Genomic DNA, 18,555 nt, shown 5'->3' on the forward strand with positions numbered 1-18,555 from the left:
AAGCCAGTTTTACCTTAGGAATAATCTTGATAAAGCAATAAATATTAATTTTATGAAATCTGCACTTTTGAATACATGTCCTTTTAATATTACTGTGTGTGACAAAATGGGAAGTACATATAAAACACTTCTGTGGTTATTTTTGTGTTTTTGGGTTTTTTTTTGAGATGCAAGGTACATTAGCCATTCCTTTTTTTTTTTTTTTCCCCATGAAATGCCATTGTTAATAGAAAATATAATTGACAGACCCACTACACTTACCAAACTCGGAAATTTGGCAAATGTTCTTATTAGAAATGATTGAAAATGAGCTTGTCACTTTAAGGAAGGCGATTGGCAATATTTGTCGCCAGTGATAAAATTAAGCTTTCAAGCACAAATTAGAATTTTAAATTGTATTTGCCTAGGCTTTACAGTACTTTAAAACTTTTCTGATGAAGTCGGTGGTGATATTAACAAATGTGATTTTTTGATATTGTAGTTTGATTTCTGAATATGGTAAATATTAATAAATTTAACCCTTATCTGAAGGTCTTGGGTGGGCAGTACTTTATGAGTATATAAAAGGGTCCTGAGAGCAAAACATTTAAGAACAACTGATTTAGGTCCTCTACTAAAGTCAGAGGTTTCACAGTCTAATCATTAACCTCATAGCTCCCCCATCTTACCCTTCCCACCAAATTAAAATAGAAAAGAATACATAATTTCAGTTAAAAAAAATAAGACTACGCTGCATATGAATAGCACATTCTTAAATTCTTCTGCAAATGTGATTTTCTCCTTTAAACAGTGGGCTTATGTGTCACTTTGAATTTATTTAGAATTGCATTATATTTATCATGATATTTACATTAAAATATTTTTTCTCTCCTCTTCCTTTTTATTTCTCTTACCACTTTCCTTTTCTCCTTTCATTCCTCCCTTCCTTCCTTTTTTTTGTATTTGTTTTCTAGGTGGAATCTTTCATTTTGGATCAGGATGATTTGGAAAATCCAATGCTGGAAACGGCTTCCAAGTTGCTCTTGTCAGGTACTGCTGATGGTGCAGACCTCAGGACAGTAGATCCAGAAACACAAGCTAGACTGGAAGCTTTATTAGAAGCTGCAGGTAAGTCTACAGACCTTACATAAGTAATTAGACTATTGATTAGACATGTATCTATATCTATATCTATCTATATATATATATATATTACCTGTATAAATTATTACATAATATATATATATTACATGTATACATGTAATTAGACATAGATGTATGTATCTAATTTTCAAAGTTACATATTAATCTAATAAAAACTACTAATATTAGGAGCACCTGGCTCTCTCGGTTGTTAGAGCATGCCAGTTTCGATCTCCGGGTCATAAGTTCCAGCCCCACGTTGGGTGTAGAGTTTACTAAAATAACAAAAAACGACTATATTATAAATGTAAGGTCTTGGACATTTAGTGTAGTATTATTCATAAAGGTTAAGGAATTGCTTTCTAGAGAATTACATGTTTCATTAAAGCATATTTTCATTACTCAAGTGAAATCCACATGTTGCTGTCAACCTTGAAGAGAGATTTCTCGTATAGTCAGTTTTCTTTATTCCCACATTCCATATTTGTGAAATTGCCTACTTGATAACATGTATTTGTACCCTAAAATTGGTACTCTTAGCACTTTCTCAGTCTTTCATAGAAATGGACGTAATAGTGAAAAGTTTGAGTTGTTCTACACACATATTCCCTGATGAGATGAAGTAAGGTGACTCTCTTTGTTTCAGCTCTCGTACTGTAAGCAAGTGTCCTTTCACAGTCTACTTAGAGCCATGTTTTTCACATTGTTATGCCTTTTGTTGGCGATTTCATTGTTTGTAAAGGTCCCCAAGTATAATGCAAAAGTACTATCTAGTGTTCCTAAATGTGAGAAGGTAGTGATGTGCCTAATGGAGAAAGTACATGTGTTAGATAAGCTTCTTCGGCATGTGTTATAGTGCTGTTAACCCTGAGTTCAATGTTAATAAATCAACTATATATTAAATAAGGTCATCTTTAAACAAAAACATACACAAGACATTATTTGGTTAATGCAAATGCTGTGTGACCAGAAGCTCACAGAAACCTAGACTTGGGTTTTTCCTAGGAGCAATGGTTCAGTAGTCATTAATTCAGTGTTCCCAGTGACTTTACAGAACTACCATGAATCATAAGAATTGACTGTGTATAATTTCCCCTCTTTTTCGTGATAGACTATCTCTTGAAACCTTGTAAAGTGAATCATTGTATTTTTGTAAGATGGATCATGTCTCCGTAAGAACAGTGTTCTAATTAGAGATTATATACGTATATGTAATAGGCCGAAAGTATAAGGGAATAGTAACTCTAAATCTTTGTGATCATTTTAAATAGCCATATATTTTCTTAACTTTTCTAAAGTGGACATAAATATATTGTAAACATTAATTGATCATTTTTTTAGCACCTTGATTTGCTATATAGTGTACGTACAATGCATGTAAACTGTTGCTTTATTATAGCATAAAACCAACCTACTATTTGGTAATCTTTTCAATAAATATCTTGTAACACAGCATTTAAATATTTGAAGGACTCATGGTTAAATTTGATTTCCTTCCTGAGTAAAATTCTAGAATGGATTATTAAAGGGATCTTATCCAGGTACAAATAAAAACATTATAGGACACATGCAGGGTCCCATCCTTGAGTATAAAAAACTATTTATTCAGAAGAGTAGATATAGGGGCACCTTGGTGGCTCAGTCAGTTGACCTTTGGCTCAGGTCATGATCTGGGGGTCCTGGGATCGAGCCCCATGTCGGGTTCCCTGCTCAGGGGAGAACCTGCTTCTCCCTCTCCTCCCAGCTTGTGTCCTCTCTTGCTATCTCTGTCTCTCTCCCTCAAATATATAAAATATTTAAAAAAAAAAAAAGTAGATACAGAATTTAGCATTTGTCCGAATTTGGTGTGCTTATAGAAGTTTACTTGAGAGAAATGAGGATTGTGAAATTATTTGAAAATGTGTTGTAAGAGGAGAAGAGAGTGTGTCTCCTGAAGATGAGAAAATTCAGGTTGAATATAAGAGGGATATTTGTTTTTGTGCCCCCAAGAGGCAGAACCAGGTTGAAAAGTGCTACAGAAAAGTAGACTTCAGCTGAGAGGAGTTACCTTTGGAGGTAGAGTTTCTTTTCATAGGATGCTGATACTGCCCATTTTCTCATTTCTATATTTATTCCCCCCCTTTTTTTTTCTGTTTTCTCTACAGTAGCCAACAAGCTAACCTCCCTCCACCCTCCCTTCCTTCCTCATCTTCTTTCTCACTTCTCTCCTTTCTCTATTATTTCCTTTTTTTAAATGAAAAATGTTAACATACAAGTCCAGAGGGACTACCCATCATCCAGCTTTAACAGCCATCAGTGTATGGACAATCTTGTTTCATCTTTACTTATTATCACCCTGCTGATAACCCCACCCCCAAGTTAATTTAAAGCAAACTAAGCATTATATAATTTCATATATAAATACTTCAGTGTAGGGGTGCCTTGATTTTGGCTCAGGTCATGATCTCAGGGTCCTGGGATTAAGCCCTGGGTGGGGATCTGCATTCATTGCTTGTCCCTCTCCCTCTACTCCTCCCCCCACTCTTGGCATTTGTTCTGTATCTCTAAAATAAGTAAAATCTTAAATAAATAAATAAATACCTCAGTATATACTCCACATTAAGAACTATTTTTAGATTTATTTATTTATTTATTTTTAGATTATGAGAGAGAGCAAGAGCATGCACATGGTGGGAAGGGGCAGAAGGAGAGAGGGAGAGAGAAACTTAAGCCCTACAGGGGGCTTGAACTCACCACCTTGAGATCACGAACTGAGTGGAAACCAAGAGTCAGTTGCTTAACTGGCTGTACCACCCAGGCACCCCAAGAACTTTTAAAAAAATAAACATAACCATAATACCATTGCATATCTAAAGAAAAAAATAATATTAATTCCTTGATATTGTCAAATATCCTGTCAGTGTTTATATTTCCCCAATCATTTCATAATGGTCTTTTTTTAAAGGTCGCTATCTATCTGTGTATCTATCTATCTATCTATCTATCTATTTATTTATTTATTTTTAGAGAGGGAGAGAGAAAGAAAGGTGGGAGCAGAGGGTGAGGGAGAGAGAATCTTAAGCACGCTCCATGCCCAGTGTAGAGCCCCACATGGGGCTCAATCTCACAACCCTGAGCTTAGGTCCTGTGACGAAATTCAGAGTTGGTGGCACCCCATAATGGTTTTTTTTATAGTAAGTTTATTTGAATTAGGATCCAAACAAGTTTTACATTTTCCTTATTTTTTAATTTTTTAAGGATTTTTAAATTTATTTTAGAGAGAGTGTGTGTGTGAGTGGGGGGAGGGCAGAGTGAGAGAATATTCAAGCACACTTCCCTCTGAGCCAGATCCCACCTTGGGGCTCATCTCACCACCCATGAGGTCATGACCTGAGCTGAAACCAAGAGTCCGATGCTTAACCGACTGAGCCACCCAGATACTCCTAAATTTTTAATTTTAATTTCATAGTTAACATACAGTGTTATATTAGTTTCAGGTGTACATACTATATAGCAATTCAACAATTCTGTACATGCTCAGTGCTCATCATGGTAAGTGTACTCCTTGATCCCCTTCACCTATTTCATATTTACATACTTTTATATGTAAAATTTGATATTTTTCATGCCAATTATTTAGTTTAAGTGTCTTTTATTTTTAACAGTTTCCTTTTTTGTTCTTTTTCCCCCACTTGTTGAAGAAATTGATTCATTTGTCCCACTCTATCAATTTTGCTAGTTGCACCTCTGTATGTTGTATTTCCTGTAAGTCAGAATTCAGATCCAGATATTGATCAGATTCAGGTTCATTTTGTTTTTGGCAAGAATAGTCATTCATGGTATGTATATTTCCTGTGTAGCACAGAACTACTCTGGTGGTTTTTCTTTTTGTGGTGTTGAGATTGATCATGGTTTAAGTATCCTGAGGAAGGATGCTTGAGAAGTAGAAGTTTTTGAGACTGCCTGAAAATGCCTTTGGTGCTATCCTCATACTTGGATAGTTTGAAGGTATAGAATTCTAGTTTAAAAATCTCTTTCAGACTATTGAAATTACTGCTCCATTATCTCCTAATTTCTGGTGTTACAGTTGAGAAAGTTAACACCAAACTTAGTTATAGTAATCTCTTATCTCTGCAACTTTTCTTTTCTCACCCTTCTCTATAGCATTAGAATTTAGGGCATTTTAAAATTTTGCTCACATTTTGAATGTTTTTGGCTGTCCTTTACATTTCAGATTTCCTTCAAATGTCTGGTGAATCCTGGCTTTTTTTTATAGTCAATAGCAATACCATAAAAAGCTAAAATGGAAGGTATATGTGCATGTTTTGTCAGCTGGTGGGTTTCACTATGAAGTATTTATTATATATTATAAATTATATACATTATATAATTACTTTCATACTGCAGCATAACAATTTATATAATTACTTTCATACTGCAGCATAACAACTGCAGGGATCTATTACATTTAAAAATACATAACAATTTATTATAAATGTAGCGGCATGACAACACCCATTTCCTATCACTTAGTTTTTGTAAATAAGACATCTGGGCACATAGTGTGGCTAGATTCGCTTTCCCAGGGTCTCATGGGTGAAATCAAGGTATCTGCTGACTTGAGTTCTCGTCAGTAGGCTGTAGGAGAAAATCTGTATTCAGGTTTATTGTTGTTGGTAGCAGAATTCAGTTCCTTGTAGTTATAGGACTGAGATCCTGATTTCCTATGGACTGTCAGCTGGGGCTGCTCTTACCTTCTTGAGGTTGCCCACATTCTTTGGCATGTGACCGCCTCCATCTTCATGCCAGCACAGTAGAATCCTACTGCTTTGAATCTCTGACTTTCTTTTCTCCAATTAGCCGAAGAAATCTCTTAGTTTTTCATAGGCTCATGTGATGAGGTCAGGCCCATCCAGATAATATTCCTGTCTTCAGGTCAGCTGTACCATATAATGTAACCTAATCATGGGGATAAAAGCTATCAAATTCCCAGTCCCAAAGATTACACAGAGTGAGTATATCAGAGCTGGGTAAAGTTGGTAACATTTTAGAATTCCTAGTACATAGTGATTGGATAGAGACCCTTCCCTTTCTTTGAGAATTCTCCAAATGTCAATATCTTTAAATCCTTTCTCTGGGGCTTTTCAATTTCTTGAGAGACACATCTACCAGTTTTTATCCAGTGAATGACATACCTAGCTACCTGCATTTTGGGAACTTAGAGTGGGAGAGGGTTGAGTATCTCACTGTTTATCATGCATATATTAACTTAATCCTCATTTCCCTTTAGTATATCATCCTTTCTCCTCTGTATATAATGACTACTAATCCTGGGCCTTTCTGGTTTGGTTTCTATAGAGAATAATCATCTGGCTTTGGAGTTTGGGAATGGAGTCTTCAAGTGTCTGACTATTCCTCACAGGTGTTCTGCTAGTCTCTCTGTTTTCTGACCCAAGCCTCACCCCTGTATCTGGTACCTATAATTTCTGAGCCCTATTGGGCTGATCACATTGTTTCTCTTTGATATCTGTGTTTCTGTTTGTTCTGCCAAATCAGTTGTATCTCCTCTTAACTTTGTCTTCATAAATAGGAATTAAGTTGAGTAAGTTCTAAGAGGAAAAGGAGAAAATAATTATCTTAAAATCTGAAATCTAGGTTGTCTTTTAATGCACTGTTTCTCTTCTGTCGTTTATATAGCCTGTAATGTCTTATTAGGACATTTTTGGTCACAGGTTACATGGTTCTGTCGTTCAATTGATTCAGTGTTAGAATTGGGAAAGAATAATCTGATCATCACTTATCTTTTCTGTTTTCGATCTTCATTGACTAATACCTAATAACTGAATAAGACTGGTTAAAAAGGATCATCATAATCCAAAGTAGCTAGAATAAATTAATTTTCAATCACTGTTTATTCATTTGATGGACTACCATGTATATCTTAGGTTACTTCTTAATTATCTTTACTATAATAGTTATCTTTACTTACGAAGATATGAGAAGTTCATAAAAATTTAATATGGAATATTTTGTTTTTGATGTTCTTTCTTTTTAAGGCAGTGATTACTTTTTACTAATCCAGATATATCTTCTTACCTAGTTCTGTTGCTGTCATTGTTAAATAGTTGTTATATGGCTGATCTGAATTGGCTAAAAAATTGGAACTCATTCTGTCATGTGAAAATGCATCTGTGACCTTGGTTTCCATTGTGTTAGGATACTTAACTAACCACAGATATTTTATTAAATAACTACTATTATAGCAGATTCAGACTGTAGTTGGTTTTTAATATTAGTGACACAAATTATATAGTAGGATCAGTTTTATCAGACTGAGACTGTCTTTATTCTTTGCACATCTTGATTGTAACAGATACCAACTTTGACTGCTCTGAACATTTGTTCCAGCTAAAATCATGAAGGCTTTCTGCCAGATTTATTTTTGGTTCCAGAAGATATAGTATTTGATATCTTGAATTTTTCCAGAAAGAAAAGCAAACAAATATAAACTTTTGCAAACTTTAAACACAAACTTATATGATGTTATTAAGCCCTTCCACTATAAAAAGAAATCTGCACAGATATGTTTATTATTACCATTCGAGTGGGGTTTTTTTGATTGATCTCTTAGTTAAGTAGTTTGTTTTAAAACCTGTGATAATACTTCTTAAACTTTAATGTGGATCTGAATTGCTTGGGGATCTTTTTTAAAAATGCAAGTTTTAGATCAGAAAATCTTGGGGCCTGAGATTCTGCAGTTCTTTTTTTTTTTTTTTTAAAAGATTTTATATATTTATTTATTTGAGAGAGAGAAAATGCATGTGTGCAAGGGAGCAAAGGGGGAGCAGGGAGGTGGGGGAAAGAATCTCAAGCACACACTGCTCTAAGAGTGGAACCCACACGGGGACCTGACATGGGGGCCCCAACGTGGGCTTGAGGACTCGATCTTACGACCCTGAGATCGTGACCTGAGCCGAAACCAGGAGTAGGATGCTTAACTGACTGAGCCACCCTAGTGCCCCCAAGATTCTGCAGTTCTAACGAGCTGCTAAATGATAGCAGTGTTTCTTGTCCATGTACCACTTATTGAGTAGGGATCTATGATATGCATTATAACATTAGGTGTTTATCTTCAAGTTGGAGCAGAGGTTTTTAATCCTAGCTATGCATTACAATCTTTTTACTGCTTTAAAAATATTTAGATGCCTAGGCCCTACCTCCTACTTACTGAATTATATCCTTAGATGTAGGAGAGCTTAGCATCTATATTTTTTAAAAGCTCCACTGATGGGCAGCACCAGAGTTAGAATAATAAAAGTTAGAAATAAGTTTGCTTTGTAGTGATATCCAGAAAAGCAATAAGATATATTTCATGCAGATGTTATTAACCAGTTCTACTTTTGAGTTTTTATTCTTTTGCTGTTCTGAATGTTTTTTAGGTATGATTTTGAGTACATGTAATAAGTTGTAGACGTAATTTGAAATAAATAGATACTCATGTTATCTTTTACATGACCTGTAATGTCTTACTAGGCCATTTTTGGTCACAGGTGGTAGCAGGCCACCTAAAAGTCGTAAACAAAAGTGGGCATCTACTAAAAATAAAATGGGGATTCTTCTGACTTTTGGCACTACTGGTCTCAATGAGTCAAAAATAACTTTTATCGGAACTGTCTTCTTTCTCTTTCTCTGCTCTGTTCTCCTCCATATTGACTTATTTTGGGTAGTCTTTCTCTCTTTGTGATCATGAAAGTGGCCAAATAGCTCATGACTTAGCAATTGGGTAACCTTTGAACATAGAGGTTCTTTCAAACCTATGGCAAAAGTCTGAGTAGGGACTCCTACTTGTCCCAGCATAGGCCAGAGACCCATTTCTAGCACCAAAGAGTCATGGAGTCAAGCACTTATAGACCACATGGGAAGAATAAGGTTATTAGAGAATTGAAGAACAGGGATTTTCCAGAAGATTCCAGACAGACAGTATATATATGATGTGTAACATTTAAAGGTTGTTTGTTAACATACATAGAGTTAAGTAACTTGACTTTTGCTTTGTTTCTCCTTTTGGGTGTATCCATATTGGTGTGAAACTCATGTAATAGGAATAGGCAAATTATCTACGGCTGATGGTAAAGCCTTTGCAGATCCTGAAGTGCTTCGGAGGTTGACATCATCTGTTAGTTGTGCGTTGGATGAAGCTGCTGCTGCACTTACCCGTATGAGAGCTGAAAGCACAGCGAATGCAGGGCAGTCGGACAAGTAAGTACATTTTCTCTGTGATGAATATAAAAACATTTTCTTAAAAATAGCTAATGTTAACTGAGCCTTTATTTTGTGCTTGGCATGGAGCTAACCACTTTATATGTAATATCTTGTTTTTACTCACAAAAATCCTTAAGGCGATGAATTTTGTTTTTACTTTCCTTTTATTCTGAAAAGCTCAAGAGAAGTGAATAATTTACTCAAGATCATGTAAGTGCTATTCAAGACTTTGACTTTGGTAAGGGGATAATACAATTAACCAGTAAGTATAATATGTATAGCGTGGCACACAATGATAAGAACTATGGGAAGAATGGGGAAGTGCTAGGGCATTGTTTGGGGTTGGAGGTCACAGTGCATTTTTACGAGAGTAGTCAGGGAAATCCTCACTTAAAAGATGGCTTTTTAGCAAGACCTGAAATTTTAAGGGTGCGAGCTGTGTCTGACAGAGAAGCTGTCTTGGCAGAGGGACGGCAAATAAAAGTATCTTGGAGTTGGAGCTTAATTAGCATTTTTTATGAAAAGCAGGAAAGCCAATCAATGTGGCAAGAGTAAGAGCGAGAATAGTAGGTGATGAAACCAGAGAGGTAAAAAGTAGGACTATGGGACCCTACCACTGGAAAGATTGTATAAGTACTTTGGCTTTTAGTGTGAGTGAGATAGAGGCCAAATGGAGGATTCTGGGCAGAGGAGTGACATGATCTGCTTTCCTTAAAATAAGATCTCTCTGGCTGCCTTGTTGAAAGAGATTGAAGGAAAACAAAGGTAACAGTGGGAAGACTGGTCAGGAGACTTTGCCATAATCTGGCCTAAATATGATGTTCTTGAATCTGGGTGGTAGTAATAATAGAGGTATAGAAAAGAGGTTACCCATGGATGCCTTTAGTACCAGAATTGACAGGACCTGATTCAAGAGGATGATGTAAGAATTGACTTATATTTGAAATGAAGATAATATTAATTAATAGCACTGGATTTAGTGGTTTTCTTAGGATGACCATAGTTGGAATTATTTGGGGAGGTTTATAGGGCAAACACTTTACCCTCGGTCTAATTTTCTGTTGCTTCACTTTCTCCACTCTCCTTTCGCTTGAATTTAGCCTTTGCTTTGCCTGGATATTTTTCAGACTTCACCAAAAATATGATGCATAAGTAAATACTTCAAAAAAGAACCTCCTTATCATTTATTCATGTTTTAGGCAAAATTATATGTTCACAACTTTCCTGTCTGATTTTCCTTTAATTGATTGAAGGACTCAGGTAGACCTTTATAATTAGCACAAATTTTACCTGTTTTATTAAATATATTTTTATTAACTTCTACATAAATTTTCTCATGACTGAATAAAAGAAAGTACAATTATTACCTGTATTTTGCTTTTGTGATTTTCAATAAATTTTATGTTTTAGAATTTTTTTTCCCCAGTGATAGTAAACTAAACTTTATCCTTCAGTTACATAGCTGTAATCATCTTATAATTTTGTAATTCTAATTCAGTGACTTTTATATATAGATATATCTATATATATATATTTATATATAGATATATATATATAGAACTGAATCATTTTCAGTTTTCTTTTTGTTATGGATCATATTGAAATAATCGTTCTTGTTTAGCACTTCTGTTAAGAATTACCTCAAAAGCCAGTATGCTGTGTAATTTTTCATATTTTTATATTCTGATATTATAATGTTCTTCCCCCATAGCCGCAGTTTGGCAGAAGCCTGTTCAGAAGGAGATGTAAATGCTGTGCGAAAGTTACTCATCGAAGGGCGAAGTGTAAATGAGCACACTGAGGAAGGGGAGAGCCTCCTTTGTTTAGCTTGTTCTGCTGGATACTATGAGCTTGCACAGGTTTGTGTTATCAAAATAATCACATGGGTTGCTTTTGTTTTTGTTTTTTAATCTGGCCTACTTATTAGGGAAATAATAAAACTCAACCATTAGGCTCATTTCAACAAATAGTTTTGTTAGATACACTTTGTGGTTGTTGGCTCTTCTACTATAAATGACTTAGGTAGGTGTAAATACCTTCCACATGTTTTGATGAATATATCATTTTCTAATAGCATTTAAACTTTTTCTTCCATAAGGTTTTGTTGGCAATGCATGCAAATGTGGAAGATAGGGGAATCAAAGGTGACATTACACCTTTAATGGCTGCTGCTAATGGAGGACACGTCAAAATTGTGAAGTTGCTGCTAGCTCATAAAGCCGATGTCAATGCACAGTCTTCAACAGGTTATGCATGTTTCTTTTTCAGTTTTGTTAAATATGAACACCCTTTGGTAATAATTATTTCACATGAAAATCATCACTAGTAAAGCTCTTGCAGTTTTCTAATTATAAAGTGCTGCATGTTTGCATAAGGCTATGCATTAGATTTAAAGTATAGAATATATTTTGAATAAAATTTTTCTTCTTTGGTGTATGAGGACGATTAATTGGCCTTTTAAAGTTCTTTTAGATTAATTCAATTGCTGGCCAGTTAGAAGGACTATCCTCTTGGAAATGGGCTACAGTTCTTCAACCCAGATTTCCTGTTTCTGAGGGGAGAAGGGAAGGGAAGATAGGGAGAAGAAGGCTGTGGGACAAAAGGCAGGTCTGTCATTGTCTACTGATACTAAATTGTGGCCTACAGAAAAAGAAAGTATTCTGAAAACATTGTGTCCCACAAGGAACATGACTTTAGTTTAAACTTTTATTTTTTTCAAACTTGGGCGTAGATGGATTTATATGAAAGTTCTAAAATTATATGAAAATATATTTTGTGCATCTTCTTCATGTAAGATTTTCAAATTTGTTAAATATTTTATTTATTTTAAAAGATTTTATTTATTTGAGAGAGAGGGTGAGAAGTAGCAAGAGAGAGAAGGAGAAGAGGGAGAGGAAGAGGGAGAAGCAGACTCTCTGCTGAGCAGAGCCCAATGTGGGGCTGGATCCCGGAATTTCCAGGATCACGACCTGAGCCTAAGGCAGACGCTTAACCAACTGAGCCACACAGTTGCCCCAAATTTGTTAAAATATTTTAAATAATTTTTAGGATCTTAAAGGTTCTGGTTTGAAGGGATTTTAGAAATCCTTATTTTTACCCAGAATGTTAACTTTTTTTCCCTTGTAATCTGGGAGATTTTTACCATCAAGAAGGAATGTTTTTGACATTACTTTAGCTTTGATCAGTTAGCTGGTGTTTGAAGTTGTAGTGAAAACCAGTATGTATGATTAAAGGGACAGTATGAGATGTATCTACATATGATGAATAATTATAATCACTAAAAAATAAAGCATGTGAAACTTCTCTCTGGTTAAAATTACAATGAACATAATTTTTTTCTCATCTGAAAAGTGAAAGTTTTAGAATTGCTCAGTTCTTTTATAACTACGGTCATGGCAAGCGTTCCATTTTCCACATGTATTTGACCCTGATATTAAATGGAAAGAACTGGGAGTTGATTTCAGTAAGATAAAAGGCAATGGGAAAGGAATTATGTATATTCTAAATTTGTTAAGATTATAGTCTCCCCGCCTGCCTTAGGCTCAGGTCATGATCCCCGTATCCGGGGATCAAGAGTCCCATATTGCACTGGGCTCCCTGCCAGTGGGGAGACTGCTTTTCCCTCTGCTTGCTGCTCCCCCTGCTTGTGTGTCTCTCTCTGACAAATAAATAAAATCCTTAAAAAAAAGATTATAGTCTTCCATTTCAGTTTTCTTCTTGATGCTAAATTAGGCTCTTTTTATTTTGGTATTTTATGTTAATATCTTTTTGTTTTTCCTTGAATGGGAAGAAATCAGAGAGGGAGACAAACCATGGGAGACTCTGGGCTCCGGGATCCAAACCGAGGGTTACAGAAGGGAGGAGGGTGGAGGGATACGGTAACAGGGTAATGGGTATTAAGGAGGACATGTGTGATGAGCACTGGGTGTTACACGCAACTAATGAATCGTTGAACACTACATCAAAAACTAATGATATACTGTATGCTGGCTAATTGAACATGATAATAAAAAAATAAGTATCTTTTTGTTTTTCTTTATTAATATAGGCAACACAGCACTTACATATGCTTGTGCTGGAGGCTATGTAGATGTTGTAAAGGTGCTCTTGGAATCCGGTGCTAGTATTGAGGACCATAATGAAAATGGTCATACTCCTCTTATGGAAGCTGGAAGTGCTGGACATGTGGAAGTAGCCAGATTGCTGCTAGAAAATGGGGCTGGCATTAATACGCATTCCAATGAATTTAAGGAGAGTGCCCTTACATTAGCTTGTTACAAAGGTACGGTATAAAACATCTTTTTAAAACAAAGTTTTTAAACGCATGATATGACTGTTATTTTATATAATATAGTTTTTAAATTAAAAAGTAAATTAAGAGCTGTAATAGAATGTAGTATGTAGTTAACTTAAAGAAAAGTGTTTAAAATGTTTTAGAGTTAAATATGTAAACTTTTAAAGTATAGGCTTAATATTATAAATACATTGTCAATGAAAAATGACTGTTAAATGGTTTAGTTGTTTTATCAGAAATGGTTTATTTTAATTATGCACTGTACTTTTTCATGGTTTTTGTGTCAGAATATTTTGCGTGCTTCACACAAAAGAATCCTGTTGACTCCACAGAAGTATTCAGCCTGTAAGTTTAAAAGTAAATATGATAGAAATAGCTAGGATGATCTATTAACAAGAAGGTGCTAAAGCTATTTCGTGTGACACTAAGAAGGAGAAAAATCGAAGGGACAGGAGATTTGAGAAATGAAAAGTGGTGTGAGGGGAGTTTGAATTCTAAAGAACAGTGTTAGAGTATCATCAACACATTTGATAAAGTTAGAAGGAAAATCTGGTTGAAATTGGGAAAAACACCTACCTATACATATGTAACTATACAAGAGGGGTATATGATATTTTAAATGATGTTAATCAACCTGAAAATATTGGTAATACCGAAAAATGCTGTCCTTTGAGAGGGCAAGACAGTTGTCTGGAAAGTTGCTCAGTCTTCAGCTAGTTAATGCTCTAGATTCTAGTAAGATAGCCAGAGAGCCACATACTTCTCAGACTACCTTTAAATAGCTCTAAACCAAGGAACTTTTTTAAAAGGCAAATTTTATGTCTGCAAAGCCATTCAGTTCAGTGTTTCATACCATCTGTAGCTATGTCGTGTTGGGTATCATAAAATAAGTGATAAATTCTTGACCTTGAGGCATCGAGAAAAAACCGTTACAAGACAGGGTACAAAATTTAAGGGGGCACTCACTCTCAATGGCTGAATCACTTCCCCCACCTAAGCTTGTGAGGGAATACCGCCTTAAATTATTCACCTAGGGCTTTGATTGCCACACCCTAGTTGTGGCCCTGGTGTTGTTTTATTCCATTCTGTTTCAGAGTGACCAAGGTTGTGTGAGGTCCCCTGGAATAATTTCCTTTAAAAACATTGTTGAAATACATAAGTGACTAAAATTTAAGTTAAATGTGAAAATATGCTCTATCTAAAGTGCTTTCGATTGTCTGGTGTTAACAGAGTCTCAGATTAAGGATGGTTAGGAAACACACCTGAGGTCCCTTACTTCCCCAGTACTATTTGGCAATTAGCAGAGGCTTATCTTCATCCGGAGGAGAGGAATTAAAGCCTTGGGACAGCCTCTCCAGGGCAGGCTGATTGATTGGGTGGCTCTCTCTCCTTTTCACAAATACTTTTGAACCTGGAACTGGCTGTATTTACTACTGGGTCCCAGCTGGCCAGAAGAGCTTTGAGATGGGGCTACATATAACTACTCTTCCCTCTCTCCTTTGCTTGTAGCCCCACCCTGCTTTCCAAGGGGCGTCTGAGGTTGGGGCTTGCAGGCTTTAATTAGAAGCTGGATATAGAACTGAGCTGGTGGAGAACATCTCTACTACTTACAAGGATCCATGGACCCTCTCCCTTTCCTCTATTTCGGGTGAGGTCTTCTAGGACATAGATTAACAAGGAGGAGATGGGGAAGGGCTAGAACTCAGGCGAGACTGAACGTTGATGTGGATCTTTGGGAAGGGAAAATGAGAGGAAAGGGAGGTAGGTAGGTAGCAAAAACAAGATACGGCAGATGTTACAGTTACTCACTAAAGTTAGTTTTAATCGTTTATGATTTTACCATCCACTCCTTCTCCTTAGTCCTAATTGACTGAGAATTGATTGCAACTCCTTCCAAATAAGGTTGGAAAAAAATTAGTCATTTTTCTACTGTTTCTTGCATAGTGTCTGAAATCCTTTTAAAAAAATACCTTGTCTTTTTAACTACTCTTAAGGTGTGTTTATTTGAACTGAAGCGTATGGTGTTATTTGAAACTACATAAATATAAATATATGAGTGTGTGTATATATGTATGTGTATGTATGTTTATATATAAATAGGTGAATAAGTATAAACTAAATGATGTGGTTTCATAAATATATATATACATATATATATACATATATATATATACATATATGTATGCAGTTCCCAACTTAGATTGTTCTTATAAAGTTTATGAGTTAGTAATTGAAAATTAAAACACATTTCCTCCTAGAAATAACTTCAATTATTATTATCTCAGGCTACTAATTCACGAAAGCTTAATTTGTTCTGTAACGTAAATAAATATAGCGTGCCCTGGCTCTTAAAAGTTTGTAGAGGGGATATTCTGGGTTTTGGATTTTAATGGCATCTTTGCTCACCTGCAGCAAGGGTTGTAGTACTGGCAACAGAGTAAAGAGTAGAACAAGCATCGCTTGTATAATTTATGTGTGACAGTCGAGGGTGGCTTGCAGCTGACTTTAATATTATACTTATAAATTTATTACTATAAGTTAAATATAAATTTTCAAAGTATTATACATTTTTCTAATTTTTTGAATAATAAAATATTTTAAAGTAATCTTACACATTTTTGGTTTAGGACATCTAGAGATGGTGCGATTTCTTTTGGAAGCAGGCGCAGATCAAGAGCATAAAACAGATGAAATGCACACTGCGCTAATGGAGGCATGCATGGTAAGACTGGCGAAAAACATACATGAAATATGCCTATATACAATTCATAGAGATAGTGCTAGTGTATGTGAGCACCTTTTCCTTGAGTTCAAAGATTTGTTTATCATAGATTTATTATAGAGCAAGACCTCAGCTATCTGAATTATCAATAGCATTCAGAGCCAGTTACAACATTAACTTCTTCTTATTAAAGGTGCTTTCTGGAGCTTTACAGCACTACACTTATTTTTTTAGTCTCACATAACTATGCTGGTATTACACAGTTGGCACAAAAAGCAACTATTTAAAAAGTTGATCAAGGATATTAAGAAGAATATAATGCACAAAGTAGACACATAATACTAAGCAGAGCACGTTCATTAAACCGATAATTTAAACTTGATGAAAAATGAAAATTTTGAAATTAGATCATTATTTCTGTAACATAATTCCCCCTCTATGTATGGTCTTTTCTGAGCCCTGAATTCCTTTTTTAAGAACTTTCTTTTTAGGGTTTGTACTTAGGAACAGGTAATAATAGTACTCCTAAACTTCTGTATCTTAGTCTGTGATTTGTGGCACAGAAATGGATCAGAATAACATTGTAGACTGATTAATGAGAAAAACATGTGAAAGATAGAAAAAGGCCCCAAATGAATTTAAGTTTTTAATCTCAATGAAAGGATGTTAAATTTTAATTACTAATTTTTAAAAATATCAGATAGTTAATTAAGACTTGAATTATCTCTGTTTTCTTTATTGCCATACCAGCGTTTGCTTTAATAAATTACCCTTTGAAGAAACATGAGTTTTCTTTGAAGGACTTAAGTTCTCATTTGTCAAAATTGGAGTAATATCCTTCTCTTAGGTTGTTGTGAGTATTAAATAATATAATGTATTTAAAACACATCGATAATATCCCCATAGTAAGGAACTTAAAACATCCTTCTGACCCCCACTAGAGAAATATGTAGATTAAGAAATCAAAATGGAGCATTCTGTAGACCTAATCTGCATGTACTGTAAGTATTGTAAGTAGGTGAAAGATATTGGTAGTGGCCAGACATTTCGAAGTTTGCTAAGAGATTGGGATTTTAAGCTGGACTTTAAAGGAAATGTAGGAGTTAACGATGGAGGGAGAAAATTGTGAGCCAAAGGAACACAAAGTAACCATTGTAGTGGGGCATTAAAGTTGTGCAATATGGCAAATAGAGGTAAAAACGGGTGTGACGTGTTCAAAAGAAGATGAAATGTCTGTGAGGTAATATGTAGAAGGAAAAATTACATCAAAGGCAAAAAAGAAAAGAGAGCCTTGGAGTTGCCTATAGTTAGGAAAGACCAGCAAAGGAGGCAGAAGATGGTAAGAGAGAATTCCTTTTTCTTTTAATTTTCCCTGGCATTTGAATGTTGAACAACAAAAGGAAGTACCACGTACAAATTGTGTTCCCTTTCCCCTAACACATCATCTACAATTCTCTGCCTTCTCCAAAAAGTATTGCATTTTTCTTTTTCTACCTAATCAAAAGTTTGCTTCCCCTTAAGGTGTCTACAAAAATCCTACTTTCCCTTTCTAAGTGTTATCCGTGTAGCATTTAAGTATATACCATGTGGTGCTGGTGTTGTTCCGTAGTAGTCTTTTGTTGCATGTACTTAATGTCTTTTTTTTCCCCAAAGGTTAGTTAGCGTCTTGATTGAAGGAAAGTATTATTTTTCTACAAGTTTCATAGTCTCAATCTCTGTTTCATAGTCTGTGCCACAGAAATATAGATGGTCTTACTTAATACTTGCTTTCTCGACTGGTAAATGTAGATTCCCTAATTCTTATTTGAATGGAGATCAGTAAACCTTCATTGTTTGGTAATTGAGAAGTATTCATATTTTTAATGATTTTTTTTAATGGTGCTGATTTAATTTTTTTAATTACATTGTAATTAGGATGGCCATGTTGAAGTAGCTAGGTTACTTCTTGACAGTGGTGCCCAAGTGAACATGCCTGCTGATTCATTTGAGTCACCATTGACTTTGGCTGCGTGTGGTGGGCATGTGGAACTTGCGGCTTTACTCATTGAAAGAGGAGCTAGCCTGGAAGAGGTCAATGATGAAGGTTATACACCGCTGATGGAAGCAGCTCGTGAAGGACATGAAGAAATGGTGGCGTTACTTCTAGGCCAAGGTAAACATACCAGTGAAAACACTA

At 35.3% G+C, this 18,555-nt stretch overlaps 1 protein-coding gene across 3 annotated transcripts in view; it reads left to right on the forward strand.

Moving 5' to 3' along the window:
- The window catches only part of ANKRD17 (ankyrin repeat domain 17), a 154,892-nt gene that overhangs the window by 71,294 nt on the left and 65,043 nt on the right, over nucleotides 1-18,555 (forward strand). For all 3 annotated transcript variants that reach the window (XM_008693327.2, XM_040625426.1, XM_040625427.1), the window contains exons 2-8: nucleotides 954-1,107; nucleotides 9,204-9,360; nucleotides 11,075-11,222; nucleotides 11,462-11,609; nucleotides 13,412-13,645; nucleotides 16,285-16,379; nucleotides 18,294-18,531. In XM_008693327.2, the coding sequence (XP_008691549.2) occupies nucleotides 954-1,107; nucleotides 9,204-9,360; nucleotides 11,075-11,222; nucleotides 11,462-11,609; nucleotides 13,412-13,645; nucleotides 16,285-16,379; nucleotides 18,294-18,531 (1,174 nt within the window). The remainder of the gene's footprint in view (nucleotides 1-953; nucleotides 1,108-9,203; nucleotides 9,361-11,074; nucleotides 11,223-11,461; nucleotides 11,610-13,411; nucleotides 13,646-16,284; nucleotides 16,380-18,293; nucleotides 18,532-18,555) is intronic.

Source organism: Ursus maritimus, unplaced genomic scaffold, assembly GCF_017311325.1.
Source record: "Ursus maritimus isolate PB19 unplaced genomic scaffold, ASM1731132v1 scaffold_8, whole genome shotgun sequence".
NCBI classification, from domain to species: Eukaryota; Metazoa; Chordata; class Mammalia; order Carnivora; family Ursidae; genus Ursus; species Ursus maritimus.